A 16,733-nucleotide genomic window follows, 5' to 3' on the forward strand; every position below is an offset into this window, starting at 1 on the left:
TACTTGTAATATAACAGGATGAATTTTGGGAGTTGAAGTCCACACTTGTTCAAGTTATCAAAGTTGAGAAACACTAACCAGTAAATGAGTAAGCAGACCAAAGCTGCAGTTAGTCGCCACGATGCAACAAGGACCTCACATACCCTCTAGCAGCAGTGGGCTACAAGCCAGAATGCTAAAATGCTCTCGCCGCTGTGGCTCATAAGTTCTTGCGGGACCAGCGTGATTTTGCTGCTGCACCCCTTGGAGGAAGTAAAATTGCGCACAGAACCACAGGTGCGCCCATGCTTTGGTGAGGTTTTTTTGTTTCGACGCATGCTGAAACATGGGCGCATCTGCAGCTCCATGCGCGATTTTGCTTCCTCCGCAGGTGCAGCAGCAAAATCATACTGACTCCGCAAGAACTTACGAGCCGCAGTGGTGAGCGCAATTTAACATTCCATCTCGTAGCCCACTGCTGCCCTCTAGATGCATGGGCTTGCTCTTTGCATCATCTCCAACCAATGGGGATGGTGTCTTGAGAATTTGTGGGTGCTGTTAGATCAATATGGTAGCTTTGGGAGGGTGCAGCAGGGGGCTCAGTTTGCCTGATATGGAAGGTTCGAAGATATAAGTGAACACGTATCATTTCAATAGCTCATAATTTTATTTATTTATTTTGGTCAAAAAAATTGATAGTATACAAAGATGTAACAGTGTTTATATACATGATACTAGTGAGAGAGATTAGGACAGGAGACGGAAGGCACGCTGGTGCACTTACGAACACCCCTTAGGAATTAGGTGAGGTCAACAATGGATAGTCTAAGGGTATAGTTTTGGGGGTTAGGTGATGATACTACAGAGTCAGGTAATGAGTTCCATGCATTAACTACTAGGTTACTAGTCATATTTCCAACAGTTCCTAGAAAGGACCTTGGAGATCTTCTAGTCCAACCCCTTGCTCAAACAGAAAACACCCTATCATTTCAGACAGATGGCTCTCCAGTTTTTTCATAAAGGCCTTCAGTGCTGGAGCACGCAGAACTTATGAAGACAAGCTGTCCTCACTTGTTAGGAAGTTCTTCCCTAATTCCAAGTTGCTCCTCTCCTTGATCAGTTTCCTTCCATCCTTTCTTATCTTGCCTTCAGATGCTTTGGAAAATAAGTTGCCTTGACCTCCTCCTCTTTGTACCAACCTCTCAAACGCTGGGATACTCTGTATTTTATTTTATTTATTTGTTTTGTCAAGTACTATTGGTAGTATGCAAAGATATAACAGTGTTTACAAACATGATACTAGTAATAGAGAAACATTAGGACAGGGGACGAAAGGCACGCTGGTGCACTTATGCACGCCCCTTATTTGGACAGTCCAGGGGTAGGCAAAGTTGGCTCTTCTATGACATGTGGACTTCAACTTCCAGAATTCCGGAGCTAGCATGACTGGCTCGGGAATTCTGGGAGTTGAAGTTCACAAGTCATGTGCCACAGTCCAAAGAAACGAAACCGAGTTCCGGTTCTTATTTACACCCTCAAAAATAGATATGATCATTTTACTCATCTGGACGCACGTAGTGAATTTTTTTTTCTTCCGCCCTCTTAAGAAGATTGGGGGGCGGGGCGTCCCGACCCGTAACCGTCTTCCTATTGGCTGTGCAGGGCGGCCTTTTCGGTTGGTCGTGCGTCACAAAGGACGCCTTGATCATAGACTCCAAACAGCTAGAGCAAACGCCACTGCCCTCGCGAGGTGGCCTCCGCGGAGGGATCTCTCTCTTTTGTCTCCGCCCTCCTAAGATGGCGCAGCAGGTGAACATCGCGGAGCTCTCCCTGCCGCAGCTGGAAGTGTTGAAAACCCAGCTGGATCAGGTGAGAAAGCGGAGGGTCGGGCGTAGGCGTGGAAGGCTCGGTAGTCAGCGCGGCTGCCGGCCCAGAAGTGTGTGTGTGTATCGTGGGGGGGGGGGACGGGACGACGGGACGACGGGACGGGCGCTTGGTCAGCTCGGTGTGGGATCGAAGTGATGGAGGTTTCCTCTATTTGACTCTACTGAGAAGGCAAGGGATGGGGAAGGAGGTGAGAGTTGGGAGCCCAACGTCTTGGAAGGCGCTCGGTTGGAGTGGATGCTCATGCTGAGCCCGCCCATTAGGTAGGTAGGAAGGAAGGAACCCATTGAACCCCGTATCACCCCCAGATAAGCGTGAGTAAAGCTGCCGCCGTCGTGACTTTAACAGATGAACAGAGTTGGAAGGGACCTCACAGGTCATCTAGTCCAATCCCCTTACCTAAGCAGGAGAGCCTACATCTGCCTCTACCTAGGATCAAACTCACAACCTACCGATTGTAAGGCTTTCTTCTTAGTGTCAAGTGAATAAAAGAAGGGGGGAAGGAAAGGAAGGCTTGGGGGTTTACCTGCAAGGTCCCTTCCAACTCTGTTAAAAGATCGGTTAAAAAAGAAGTCTTCAAGTGGGGTAATTGCTGCCTGCAATTTGGCAGTTCCATCCTGACTGGCTCAAGGTAAGACTCAGCCTTCTCTCCTTGCCAGGTCGGTAAAAGAAGGACTCAGATTCTTGGGTGGGGTGGGGGTTCAGTATGCTGATTCTGTAAACAGCTAAGAGTGCTGTTAAGCATTGTGAAGTGGTACAGAATATAAATCTAAATGCTATTGCTCATAAGATTTGCCTGTGGCCATCACGGAGTATCCTTTAGTCTTTGAAGTTAAGACTTCAAGATGCAACTCAGAGAGAGTTGCCAGTTAGGTAACTTGCCATCATAATCGTGTTCTAAAATTCTGGGTGCTAAGGGAGACATTTGTTAAGTGAGTTTTGCCACATTGTGCGAGTCTTCTTGCCTCATTTCGTAAGGGTCACTGCAGTTCTTAAATTAGTTATCCGATTGTTAAGTGAATGTGGTTTCCCCCAATTGATTCCCCAGAAGGGGAATCACAGGATCCCAGGACATTACAACTGTTATAAATGTGAGTCTGTTGTCAAGCATCCGAATGTAAATCATGTAACCATGGGGCGCTGCAGTGGTCCTTAAGTGTGAAAAATGGTTGTAAGTCACTTTTTTTCATTGCCATTGTAATTTTCAACGATCACTACATGAACTGCCCAGAGAGTCACGGGGTTCGATTCGATTCGATTTATTTGATTTTTATGCCGCCCTTCTCCTTAGACTCAGGGCGGCTTACAACATTTTAACAATAGCACTTTTTTACAGAGCCAGCATATTGCCCCCACAATCCGGGTCCTCATTGTTGTGGGCGTGCAAGGGTTATCTCCAGCATCCCCATGATCTCGTGATTTACATTCAAAAGCTTGGTAATAGACTCACATTTATGATGGTCACAAGTATCCGGGGTCGTATAATCCTCTCTGGCAACCTTCTGGCAAGCAAAATAATTGGGGAACTCAGATTCACTGAACAACTGTGTTACTAATTTTAAGAACTGCAGTGATTCCCTTAATGTGGCAAGAAGAGTCATACAATGGGGCATAATTCATTTAACTCACTCTTATGTAGCAACAGAAATGCTGGTTTCAATTGTGTGGTTGCAAGTTGAGGACTACCTGTGTACTACTGAGTCTTTAGATTGTATCTTCAAGTTTGAACCTTAGGAGTTGGCAACTTGTAGATAGGTAGTTTTTAAATGGAAATGTATATGAGCATACTGGAGTTTGAAAGTGACTTGCCTACATATTCTCCAGCTTTGGGTTTTATATGGCATGCTAGGCAACCCCTTATTACCCCATCAGTCCTTGGAAATGCCTTGCTTAATTCAACTGCTTGGGGTCACTATGCTTTGTCTTTCTCTCTTTCCCCCCAAAATGTACATGAAATTTTGTGTGGTTTTTTTTTTGTAAATTTAATATAATTTATTAAATTTATACACCGCCCAACTCCCTGTGGATTTTGTCACTTAATTTCAGATGCCGTAGGAAGATAGGTAGAAATCGTGCCTCTCCTCTTCTCAAAAATGAGTATCCTAAATAATTTCCCCTCTCCACAAAGAGTTTTATGTAATACTTTCATATTTGGAGTGTTTTGCTCTGAATATTTCCTCCATCATTCCTGCAATATTTCAATATAAAGACCAAGCACATTTTATTGTTCTGTTACTGTATACGTTAAGAGAAGGAGGGCCAGTGCTTAGATCAGTATAGAAATATGAGGTTGCTTTGTTAGTGGCTTTCTAAATGAAGTTAGATCTGGATTCCAAAGGCATGGCTGCTCTCGCTTTAAGAGACTTGTAATTCACAATCTCCTGTTTGACAATTTATTGATTGATTTTGATTTCTATGCCGCCCAATCCCACTGGGACTCTTGTTAATGCAATCCACTTTTGTTAATGTAAAAAATGGATTAAAAAATATTTTTTACATGGAACTTGAAGACACAGGGAAGGGATGGCATATTATTTGTGAATGTCACTGACTTAAATGACATTCACAAACAGAGGATGGAAAACTAGAAATCTCAAGCTTTTTCTCTCAGCAGCCACCTTGTTTTTTTTAAATGCTGGTTCTATTTCTTTCTGTTAACAGCTTGACAGTTGGTTCAGTTTCATTCTTTTCCGAGGGGGGAGGGGGAGAAGGGATGGTTCACATAGTATCCTTCCACCAACCCTTTGTGTGCGAGACTGGGGACTCTTTGCTGTGTTTTTAGATATTAAAATATTTTTTTTAATTAAGGGGAATTAAGTTTTGTAATCTGGGGAATGTAGTTTAGAGGCCTTTTTTCCCCGACTAGAGCTCTCAGCACTACCTCCCATCCTTGTTGGGATAGACCCGTGATAATGAAGCTATGGCATGGCTGCCATAGGTGGCACGTGGAGCCATGTCAGAGGGAACGGGAGGCATTTCCCTATGTCAGCTCCAGCGCGCAATAATAATAATAATAATAATAATAATGATGATGATGATGATGATACGAAATGAAGTACGAAGATCTAAAAATCAAGCTGCAACGACTCTGGCATAAGCCAGTGAAAGTGGTCCCAGTGGTACTTGGCACGCTGGGCGCGGTGCCAAAGGATCTCAGCGGACATTTGAAAACCATCACAATTGACAAAATCTCCATCTGTCAATTGCGAAAGGCGGCTTTACTGGGATCGGCAAACATAATTCGCCGCTACATCACGCAGTCCTAGGTGCTTGGGAAGCGCCCAGCTGGTGATGAAATATGAAATCCAGCACAGTGATCTCATTTGCTGTGTTGTATTGACATAATAATAATAATAACAATAACAATAATAATAATAATAATAATATTTATTAGATTTGTATGCCACCCCTCTCCAAGGACTCGGAGCGGCTCACAACAAGCAATACATCTACAAATCCAATTTTTTTAAAAAAATTTGAAGCCCTCTTATAAAACAACCATACAATCCAGACAAACCATACATAAATCATAACGGCTAGGGGTATGTCAATTTCCCCATGTCTGGCAACATAGATGTGTTTTCAGGAGTTTGCGAAAGGCAAGGAGGGCAGTCGTAATCTCCGGGGGGAGTTGATTCCAGAGGGCCGGGAAGGCTCTTCCCCTGGGTCCTGCCAGACGACATTGTTTTGTCGACGGGACCTGGAGAAGGCCAACTTTGTGGGACCTAATACATGTACTAGCCAGCTGATCGGCCTTGGGGAAGGCTGTTTCACCCTTCGGAGGCTTCAGGGAAGCTTCCTAAAGCCCTAGAGTGTGAAAAAACAGCCAAACGGCAAATTGGAGGTTTGGAAAAACAGACTTCCGATTTGCCTGTTGTGCTGTTTATTCCACACTGGGGCTTCAGGAAGCTTCCTTGAAGCCTCCGGAGTGCGAAAAACAGCACAACGGGCAAACTGGAAGTCTGTTTTTCAATCATCCCAGGCTTCAATGAGGCCTGTGTGTGGGGACTGGGGAGATTGTGCGCATGTGCAATGGGGCAGGTGTGCATGCAAAGAGGTAAGGGAATGGGTGTGGGCATGTGCTAGCACTCACGTGCACACACTCTTTTGGCATATGAACCTAAAAAAGGTTCACCATCATTGTGATAGACCAACCTCATCAGTCAGGAAAGGAAGGACAAAGAGAATGGGAAAACTATAATACATGTACAGTAGTCCTCAATTTATGACCATAAATAATCCCAATGTTTTTTGTTGCTAAATGAGAAATTTGTTAAGTGACTTTTGTCCCATTTTAAGTGAACCACTGCATTTCTTAAATTAGTAACACGGTAATCAAGTGAATCTGATTTCCACATTGATTTTTCTTGTCAGAAGATTGCAAAAAGGGATCACTGGGACCGTTATAAAAGTGAGTCATCAAGCATCCAAATCTAAATCACATGACCATGGGGATGCTGCAATGGTCATAAGAGTGAAAAAGGGTCATCAGTCACTTTTTTCAGTGCCATTCTAATGGTCACTAAAATAACTGTTGTAAATCGAGGACTACCTGTAATTCTTTTTTAACTTAAGATATTACTTTTTTAACAAGATATCTACAACCTGAGCTAAAAATATTTTTTATTATTTCAAACGTATTCATTTTGTTTGGTTTGTTATCTGTCTGTTTGGTTGCTGATCTTGATCACGAGAACTCCATACTTACATCTTTAGTAGGGAAGCTTTATATATTAATATCTAATATATAAAGCTTCCCTACTAAAGATGTAAGTATGGAGCTGCCTTCATCTAGATCAGCAACTGTTGAATAGGTAAATATTTAAATGTACAAAGTTACCGGGAGTTCACATTTACATGTTGGACGCTGATTGGTTGGTTGGTTTTAAGCGGGAAAATTGCAACAGTGTCAAGCCTTGCCTGTTGCTGAGGGAGAAAGTATAAACAGTAAAAGACGCCCGAGCTTTCTCTCATACTTTTCACGCCTGCTTGATTAAAGTACTCCTGAATATAGCCTTGCCCATCTTTCCACAGAATAAACTGCTCGTTCTGCAGCCTGCCTGCATTTATTTCAGCAACCAAACAGACAGACAGCAAACCAAACAAAAGGAATACGTTTGAAATAATAGAAAATATTTGTAGCTCAGGTTGTAGATTTTGGCAGTGATTTGTTCTCTGAGTTTGCCATTTAGCTCCTGAGCATTTTGTTACCAGACTTCAGCAGGACTTTGGATGAAGTGCCTTCTTCTGTTTCTCTTTTGTTTATATAGGACTTGTGGTGGATGCTGTCAGTTGGTCACGTGACTGGCTGTTTGCATGGCATGAAAATTAACTGGTGAGGTGGTCAGTTCTGTCGTTGGATGGAACCGACCAACTCACCCATTGATTTTTGTGCCACGCAAACAGCCAGTCATGTGAGCAACTATATAAACGAAAGAGAAATGGAACAAGAAACTTCATCCAAAGTCCTGCTGATAGAATAGAATAGACTAGAATAGAATTTTATTGGCCAAGTGTGATTGGACACACAAGGAATTTGTCTTGGTGCATATGCTCTCAGTGTACATAAAATAAAATATACGTTTGTCAAGAATCATGTGGTATGACACTTAATGATTGTCATAGGGGTCAAATAAGCAATGAAGAAGCAATATTAATAAAAATCTTAGGATATAAGCAACAAGTTACAGTCATACAGTCAACATGGGAGGAAATGGGTGATGGGAATGATGAGAAAAACTAGTAGAATAGAAGTGCAGATTTAGTAGAAAGTCTGACAGTGATGAGGGAATTATTTGTTTAGTAGAGTGATGGTGTTCGGAAAAAAACTGTTGATGATATAACAAAACGTAACAAAGCGTTTGGGAGCTAAGCAGCAAGCTTGGAGAACAAACCACAGCCAAAATGAATGAGTTTTAAGCAGACCACAGGATGGTCCTGGTCCACTATAAATACGGGGGCGGGGGGGGGACCAAGTTGGAACAAAATGCAACATTACTTCAGACTGCAAGGCTTTGTAGTAATATTCATTGGTTCAGAATTCTAGACCGTATACTATTGCCATGATGGCAAACCTATGGCATGCGTGCCAGAGGTGGCAAGCAGAGCCCTCTCTGTAGGCATACATGCTGTTGCCCCAATTCAGCCAGTTGGTCATCGAGTTTCTGGTGATCTGGCGTTTACGGGCACATATGCTCACGGCTTCTGGGTTGGCCACTCTGTGCCAAAAAGGTTCGCCATTACTGTACTAAAGGAATAAAAGACGAGCACAGCACAATAAAAGTGATTAAATTTAACACAGTATTTTTAGCTAAAACTATATACCTGTCAGTTTATATAAAATATTGACAGACTATAACAAAACAACAAGATTAAGTACTCACTATTATGTAAACTTCCTTAATCCTAACCCTCTAGGAATTAAAATCAAATTGCTAACTTATATGAATAACCGTAATTAAAAATTTTGTCACAGCAATTAAGAACTGGATCACAAAGAAGATATTTAATATAAAATTGATTAGAATGTCCAAGAAAGGATTGTAAAATGGGATTAATCAAATCATTTATGAGCTAAAATAAAAACTACAATAGAGGATTAAGTGCTCTATTGACTCTGGGTCACGGTCCTTTGAAGTAACCCTCAAGTTCTAAAGGCAATTGGGAGCAGAATTTCTGTCCCTAAGTGGTGTGGTTGTAAAATGCAGCAGTATTTGACCACATTGCTTAGTTACAATAATCCCTGCAGTCCCCATTGCTATTGTTAAGAAAGGATTGTGGGTTGTTTTGCAAGAGCCTCCTCACAATTTCCTGCCAACTTTATCAAAGTCAGTGGGGAAGCAGATATAAATTTCCAAGTCCCAGATAGTTCACAAGCAAGCCAGCGGATGTGGATACTTTTGCATGGGAAAATGGGTGTGTGTGGATGGATGGCTGAGGAGGTGTGTTGCAGCACAACAGGACTTGGGCTGGCTGCTGCCAGGTTGGGTGGGAGCATGAATGGTGGCGGGGGCAAGCATAGCAAGACTTGATGTATTTGCTGCCAGGTGGGAAAGAATGCATTGGTGGCAGGGGAGATATGGCATGAGTGCAGCGAGGATTGGGGAGGGTTACACAAGTGGCCGGGGAGCCATGGCTCAAGCCCCTCAAGGTTTGGGATGTTGCAACTGTCATAAGTGCAAGCTGGTTGCTAATTGCTCAAATCGGGATGACATGACAGGATACTTCAACGGCCACAACTTTGAGGCCTGGTCATATGTACCAGAGTGATTGTAACTTGAAATGGTTGCTGAATGAGTGGTCATTAATTGAGGAATACATGTAGATCAGACCAAGAAATCAACTGCACAGGAAGGCTAAAACTATTTTGACTGAGGTTGCCTATAATAAGGCTGCGCTGTCCTTCCTCCTCCTCCTCCTCCTCCCTGTATCCAGCGAATTAAGGAAGTATCTAAGTAGCTTCTGAATGTCCTCTCATTGTTCTGGATCTATGTTTTAGCCCCTTTTTCCTAAGTAGCAATTCCCTTAAATTTCTGCCAAGCTCTTGTCTCTATCTGGCAGGTGTATATTGTATATACTGTAACCTGCTATTTGTGTCAACTTTTGCTTTTGTTCACAATGGGCATCTTTCAGTATTAGTTATTAGGGGAAGCAGCAAAGGTGGGGGAGATGGTATTGTTATTTAGTAAATTAATGCCTATAGAATATGGAGGAGTTCAGGAAAGAGAAATTCCTGCAAGATTAAAATGAGTGAGACTAGTAGTGGGTGATTCTGTTCCTAGGTCATTCTAAGTGCCATGTGTTAAGGATCTAGCTGGAAAGTATGTTTTAGCTGGATATGTTGTGAATAAATTAAATTTAATTCTTGGGATTAAGATCCTATTCTAATTTTTCTAAGGATCCTAGGACTATAGTTTTGATTTTTAAAGTCTGTTTTCTCCTACTTTAAGAAAAAATAAGATAACTGCTTTATATGACAATCATACATGGTATAATTGTCCACTACTGTATATTGGTTACAGAAGTTTATATGGCAAAAATTTATGCAGTTATAATTTGACCCAATTTTTGTCACTCATTCCCTATGCATCCTATTATTCTTTAAATTATGCCTTTCAATTCACTAAAGAAGTTGTTAAGGAACCAGATGCTTGATTTTCATTGCTCAATGTTAAGGCAAAGGTAGGATAAAAATGAGATGTTCCTGTTCCCTTTCTAATGTTGCTGAATTACAGCTCACAACATTGTTCAACATCAGCAATGTGGTTGGAAATTTTAACAACTTCAGAAAAGCCACAGATTCTCCACCCTAATTTGGACACTATGCTGCTGCACATGGAAATGCTTGTAGTCCAGTTCTTTTCACATGGTCGGTCATGTGTTGAAAAAAACCCGAACTATTTCATTGGGGCAAGAAGAAATTATGGTTAATGACTACACTTCTGAATTATGTAGCTCTAACATCTCATCATTTTCTTGCAATGTATCTGCTAGCTGCTGTAACTTTGTCATAAAAAGATGATAAACCTTTTTGATGAGAACAGACAGACACGTTTAAATAAAATAATTGCCTCATCTCTCAATAGTACAATGACAAAATTTTCGAAGACTGCTTTAGAATGTCTAATCCAACTATTGTTTGGAAGCTGAGAGTGTGACCTTTATTGCTGAACTCTTGAGTTTTATTTTTTTCCCAGGAAGTTGAATTCCTTTCTTCATCCATTGCACAGCTTAAAGTGGTACAGACAAAATATGTGGAAGCAAAGGACTGTCTCAATGTATTAAATAAAAGCAACGAAGGCAAGTAATAACTCCCTTTTAAAAAATCTTTCTTTTGAAACCTCAGCTCAGTCTTGAAAATGTGCTTGAATTTTTTGTTTTGTTTTGTAACTTGGAACTGTAACTCCTAACATTCCTCCTTATTGGCTAATGCTGGGATGAGTTTAACACCTGCCAGGGCAGGGGTTTCCCATTATGACCTAATGAGATTTTGTACCTAAGGAGGATAGGCTTGCATTGCAGATCTGCATATATCTTCTGAGAAGCTGTACTCACCGGTTTTAGATAAGTGGGTGAAAGCCTTGTCAGTTTGGGAATAGAATTAGTACTGGTCCTCAGCTCCTTTTGTCCAGAAGATTCTTCACTGTTTTGATTATAATGTTACAGTGATTTGTTGAAGTTTTATTGGTACATTTTAGGGGGTCATCTAGTTTGAGATTATTCATCTGTGATTTAAATAACTGAGAACTGGAAAAAATATTACCAAATCTGCTAAATCTGATCCCTGCTACTGAGCTACATTACATATCAACTTTAAACCAAGTATTTTCACTCCCTAATTTTTCTTCATGGAGTAAGGAAAAGAGAACACAAGAAATTAGAGACGGTATGTTTTTAAAACACTTTTTTCTCTCAGGAACCCTCCCCACTTCCTTCACAAATTGTGAAGGGCCCCTAAAGAGCTTTATTGCTTCTCATGATTGTTTGGGATTTTAATGTAGCATGGGTCAAAAATGTAATTTCATGGAGCCAGGGATGGTTTGGGAGGGATCGTCCAGTGGTTCTAGTATCACACCTTAAACATTGCTCAAAAGGAACTCAGCAATAGTTTCTGTGTCTCAGATTCATTAGCAAAAAATCATTCTAAATTCAATTGAACTGTTTCTGAAATACTATCACATTATCAGTTCTGTTGATTGGGAGAATAGTTCTAGGCCTTTCCCCCTTATTTATATTTCTATTCTATATTATAGATTCATAATGCAAATCGTAAAATAGGTGCCATGTGTTAACATGGCCCAAGTGTTACCAAAATATTCAGATTTTAAGATGCTATTGAAATGACAGTGACATCAGTGTTAGCTAAACACCTGTGATGGGGGCATTCATTCTATTTATTAGGACATAACTGAGATGGTATTCCCATCCATCTTCACACAATGGACAGTTTCTAATGGTAACATGTGAAGATGGTAGTTTCTACCATACTTCTAAGCAGTAGAAGCTGAGGAAAAAGAATCCTTATCAGACCTTAATATCTATATTAATAAATCCTGGAAGTGCCCTTCCTCAAGTGTTATGCCTCTAAACAATTTATGATCTTTACACAACTATCACCAATAGTTTAGATCGTATTAGAAGTACATATTGCCAGCTAGCATGATTTGCTTAATATGGTATATGGGTTGTTCTAGCGGCTATATTCTACATTAGTTATAGTTTGTCCTTTTATAGGGTAAGCTTTATCTAGAACACATTGCCAAACCTATTTTTCTCCTCTGCTTAGGTAAAGAGCTACTGGTTCCACTCTCCAGCTCTGTATCCTTTTTACAAAATAATAAAATCCTGGAATAGCTTTAACTTTTTCTTCTTCATAAGTATAGTAATTTGTAGTAATTCTAATATGCATATGCACCAAGAAAAATTCCTTGTGTGTCCAATCACACTTGGCCAATAAAGAATTCTATTCTATTCTGTTCTAATAATTTGGGATTAAACAATTTATAGTTTAATGAATTACTATTATTTCAGTGAGGCCAAATGTGTTTTGCTAGTTTTAAAAGAGAAACGCTGTTTGCATAGGCTAGCTATTCTGCCATCATTTTTGATGAGAGCAAATCTAGAAGCAAACCTTGGAAACTGTAGACTTCTATATGTTAGGCTCAGTTAGAGGCTGAGGGAGGGAGGGTGGAAGGAAAGAAGAAAGGAAGGTGTAATCAAAGTTAATAATAAATCAGAATCCGTTCAGGATAATGCCATACTTTTCAGTAGAAGCAGTTGGCATGTTTATATGATGTATTGATTGCCATTTATGATGAAGCATAATGTGTGAACCCCTGCTCTGTCTGGCTCTGTAGTATGCTTTCTGTTGCAACCATTCCACCAGTTGCTCAACTGAGAAACCAAAAAAACGCTTCCATGCCAACTGTAAGTATAACCTGATGACACACTAATGGTACTTGCAGAAGTCTTAGAACCTTATCAGTAGAGCTTCCGTTTTTATTGATAAATTCTGTTTTTGTACACAAAATTGCAGAACTTTGACAAGATCATACACCAATCCCCAAAACTATACCAAGAGAAGAGAAAGAGGAAGTACCTTGGGGTGCTCTGTTGTAGTGCAACCTCCAATTCTGACATTAGATCAAACTTCACACTAAGAAAATAATAGAAAGTAGTTGAGAACTGTCTCTTATTTCTGTGTTTCTAATTCAAGTTCTGTTTTTTTTAAGGGGAGAGGCATCTTTTCATTCAGCTCATGTTGTAAATTAATTTCCTCCTGCAGCCTTCTGTTAAATGATATTTTTGAAGATTAGTTCTGTACCTATGATTTAGATGGAAACCTTTCTGACTTACCTTGATTGCAACATGTAGGATTTTTAAGAGAAGCAAAAGAAACTTTTTAATATGGAGCCTCACAGGTTACACAAATATGAACTCCTAAGAATCTCCTGTTTTCTAGCCTTGGAGAGCACTAGAATTGTGTCCTTTACTTAGAGCAGGGGTGTCAAACACACATAGTCACACCGTCACGTGGTTTATTGTAACTTTTTTCCTTTGATAAAATGGGGGTGGGCCTGGCCAGACGTGATGCATCCGGCCCGCAGGCTGCGAGTTTGATACCCTTAACTTAGAGAGCTACAAAGTTATGCCTTGTTTTAGGTTTTCTCAATGCATAGCACAGGTGGGGAAGTGCATTTAGTTGTGAGTATATTTTTTAGATACAGATGGCAACCTCTGCCTCAATTAAAAAATAACTCTGAGTTTAGATCTCCCCTATTTAAAGGGGAGACAACAGGAAACACCAAACTGGTATAAAATGGTCTCATTGAACTGCTAACGTAAATCAGCTCCCAAACAATTCCAAAAGTACTCACAACTCTGTTTTTGCAATTTTTGTTTCCTTTAGGGAAGAAATACTGATCCCATGCTTATAATAGCTAATAGCTAATATTAGCTATTATAGCGATTCTGTCCAATATTGTTTCTTCATCAGCATGAGGGTTATGACCAAGCAATGCTTGTGACATTTTTACTTTCTCCAGTGGGTGATTTTCTCTTTGGCCTAGAAATTTAATTCTTTTTTTCTTTTGATTGTGCTTGATTCTTCCGAGCTCTTGTGCTTTTCCTTAACCTTTCTTTACAGATGTATGTTCCTGGGAAGCTTTCTGATGGGACCCATGTATTGTTAGATGTAGGGACAGGTTACTATGTAGAAAAGGTAAGACATTTATCATTTCTCTGAGGCTGGTGTTGAAGAAGCAGCACAATTCCAAGGAGGCAACAATCTATAATTTAACATCACAGGAAATGCAGAGATCTGATCTTCCACCATACAGGCAGTTGTGCAGAATTCCCCAACTTACAAATGTAATTGAGTATTGAATTATTGTTACCAATCGGACCTCAATCAGCAGTTGTTGAGCAAACACTGCAGTTCTTAAGGCAAATCCATTTTCCACAATGGGCATTTATTGCCAGAAACTGGAAGTGTTGGAAACCAGCAAAAATGGTCATAAAGTGCAGTCACATCACTAGAAGGTGCTAAAATGGCTATAAGGCTGAGGCATCCAAAATATGACCATGTGACTAGGAGTTTCAGCAGTTGCACCTTCAAAAACACATTGCAAATACCTCTGAGAAGGTCATAACTTTGAACAGTTCTTAAACAGCCGGTCATAAGTTGAGGACTATCTGTATCTGTGAAGATTTTCAGCCTGGAGACGGCTCTTGTAGGCATTTTTGGAGCCTTTTTTAATCTGCCAAATTGATTATAGTATTTATCCTCCTGGTAAAATGAGATTACAATTCAGGCTTTTCTAACCTGGTGTCTGATAAGGCAAATAAACAAGCCCTCCACCACACTGATCTAATCTGTTCTCATGCCAGTCGTCCACAGCTTGAACTCACATTAGGCCTGAATTGTTTTGTAATTGAATCTATTTCTTCTCTTTTTGCAAATTGTACTCTATTGATTGTACATTACCTCATGAAGCTCTGAGCTGATTTTATGTGCAACTCTGAGTCCCCTCCTAGCTTGTCTTCGAGCCAGAGGCTTTAAAAGTATGGGCCTTTGTTTGTGTGTACCCATGAATAAGAGGGTCATAGGAAGCAGGGGTCGCAGTGGCTCAGGTACCACGCTGAGCTTGTGCTCCACTGAGGTCAGGGAGCGAATAAACCGCTTGGGGGAAGCTGGCAGGGGCCTCTCCCGATTGCCTACTGGCATTCAGGCATCCCATTTGTAAGATAGCACCGCCCAAAAAAGTTCATTTCACAGGGGCAGCCAACCCCTTCGGTGATCCCTGACTAACACGTGCCATACACTAAAATAAATGAATAAATCTTAGAAAGCCTCTCTGGTCTGATTTTTACATAGGTTGTGAGAAAAGGCACGTTTCTTGAGAATGTATAAGATGCAACAAAAGCCATCTTCAAAAGAATTAACAGAGAATTCTAATCTTGGCAGAGACAACCAAATTTAAATAGTCTTTCCATTTCATTCATTTTTACATCTCTCTATATACCATCAAAGTATCTTGTTGTTGACCCAGCCGATCCCATCCCATTTCCATTGCATAAAGGGGCAGATGCTAAAAGGGATTGAATATGGGCCGTTTAGTGTTCTCTGAACCTTCCAGAAAACATTCAGTTCTGCCAACTGTTGGCTGAAAAAGTACAAGCCAAAACCTGATTGGGAAAATCATCCAAATGAATCAAAGAATTTGGATTTGTCACAGAAGCAGTTGCAAGGCGCTAGCTGGGCATTCTCAGTTGACAAATCCATTTGATTGTAAACAGTGGAGTAACAATGCCTTTGATCTTGGCAGACAGTGGATGAGGCTAGAGACTTCTTCAAGAGGAAGATTGATTTCCTGACAAAACAGATAGAGAAAATCCAGCCAGCATTGCAGGAGAAGCATGGAATGAAACAAGGTAGGCATTAGCAGCAGGTAAAAGCTGAGAAGTGCAAAAAAAACGGTAAATGTGACTCCATTGTCATTCTAATTGCCATTCCTGCTCAAATGCTTTTCTGACCCAGTTTGCTTTCTTTCCTTTCCCAGCTGTAATAGAAACAATGAACCAAAAGATTCAGCAACTGACAGCAGCAGGTGCATCACAAATGTTGCCAACAAAGGCCTAGCAAAGATGACTGCCCTTGCTCACCTATTCTTTTGTGATGGTCAAAACATCTGGAGGGAAGCACCCTGCTGCATACAGCTGAAAGGGAGGGTGGGAGGGTAAGAGGATGATAATTTCCTGTTTTGTTAAAACGAATATGGGAGTGTTTCTGTTTTTGGGAATGATAGCATCTTGAGGACCACATCTGTTCAACTTGTTGATTTTTCAGATGTTATGTTATGTTATGCTAGTTATTGCACCTGGAGGCTATCTTTCATAAGTTGCCCAATGAAATGTAAGTAAATGGAATTGTACAAAATAAATAGAACAAAGCAAGTAATAATTGCATATTGACTAATGCATTGCTGCTCAGAAAGCACTATGGCCCACCTGATTTTATTTTGTTAAGGTTCTTTTAATTACTTCTGGATTTGTTTGTGTCCTGAGGGTACTGTTGGAAAATAAAAATTAAGAGACCTGCAGATCACTGCATTAGTGCTTTCCACCTGTCAAGAAAAAGGGGGAACGTATGCTTCCATGAGAGAGGACTAGGGAGGAATGAGGCAGTGTTTATTAATCTGTGGTCTGTGGACCCCTGGGGAGCTGTGATGTTATCACAGCAGTCCGCAAAGGTTTGAAGAAATGTTATGATTTAAATCATAAGTCTTAGTGTTGTCGTTGGGTTATTTTAAGAGTTAATTACTCACAACACACACACTACTGTTTCTGGCTGAGATAGGTCATAGCCACTG

General features: G+C 40.6%; 1 protein-coding gene across 1 annotated transcript; it reads left to right on the plus strand.

Annotated features, from left to right (window-relative positions):
* The first annotated feature begins 1,739 nt into the window (after window positions 1-1,739).
* Window positions 1,740-16,324, plus strand: PFDN5 (prefoldin subunit 5). The gene is made up of 6 exons (XM_070740893.1): window positions 1,740-1,848; window positions 10,560-10,662; window positions 12,149-12,180; window positions 14,009-14,083; window positions 15,690-15,795; window positions 15,924-16,324. The coding sequence occupies exons 1-6, from the start codon at window positions 1,777-1,779 to the stop codon at window positions 16,001-16,003; spliced, it is 468 nt and encodes a 155-aa protein (XP_070596994.1). The 5' UTR covers window positions 1,740-1,776; the 3' UTR covers window positions 16,004-16,324.
* Window positions 16,325-16,733: the final 409 nt, after the last annotated feature.

This window comes from Erythrolamprus reginae, chromosome 2 (genome assembly GCF_031021105.1).
Source record: "Erythrolamprus reginae isolate rEryReg1 chromosome 2, rEryReg1.hap1, whole genome shotgun sequence".
Taxonomy (NCBI): Eukaryota; Metazoa; Chordata; class Lepidosauria; order Squamata; family Dipsadidae; genus Erythrolamprus; species Erythrolamprus reginae.

Bases quoted from the DNA above. Each gene is read 5' to 3' on its own strand.
- PFDN5 (XM_070740893.1), top strand. From the start codon at position 1,777: ATGGCGCAGCAGGTGAACATCGCGGAGCTCTCCCTGCCGCAGCTGGAA. The intron at 10,663-12,148 runs GCAAGTAATAAC...TCCTCTGCTTAG, and splicing joins ATTAAATAAAAGCAACGAAG to GTAAAGAGCTACTGGTTCCA. The intron at 14,084-15,689 runs GTAAGACATTTA...TGATCTTGGCAG, and splicing joins CAGGTTACTATGTAGAAAAG to ACAGTGGATGAGGCTAGAGA.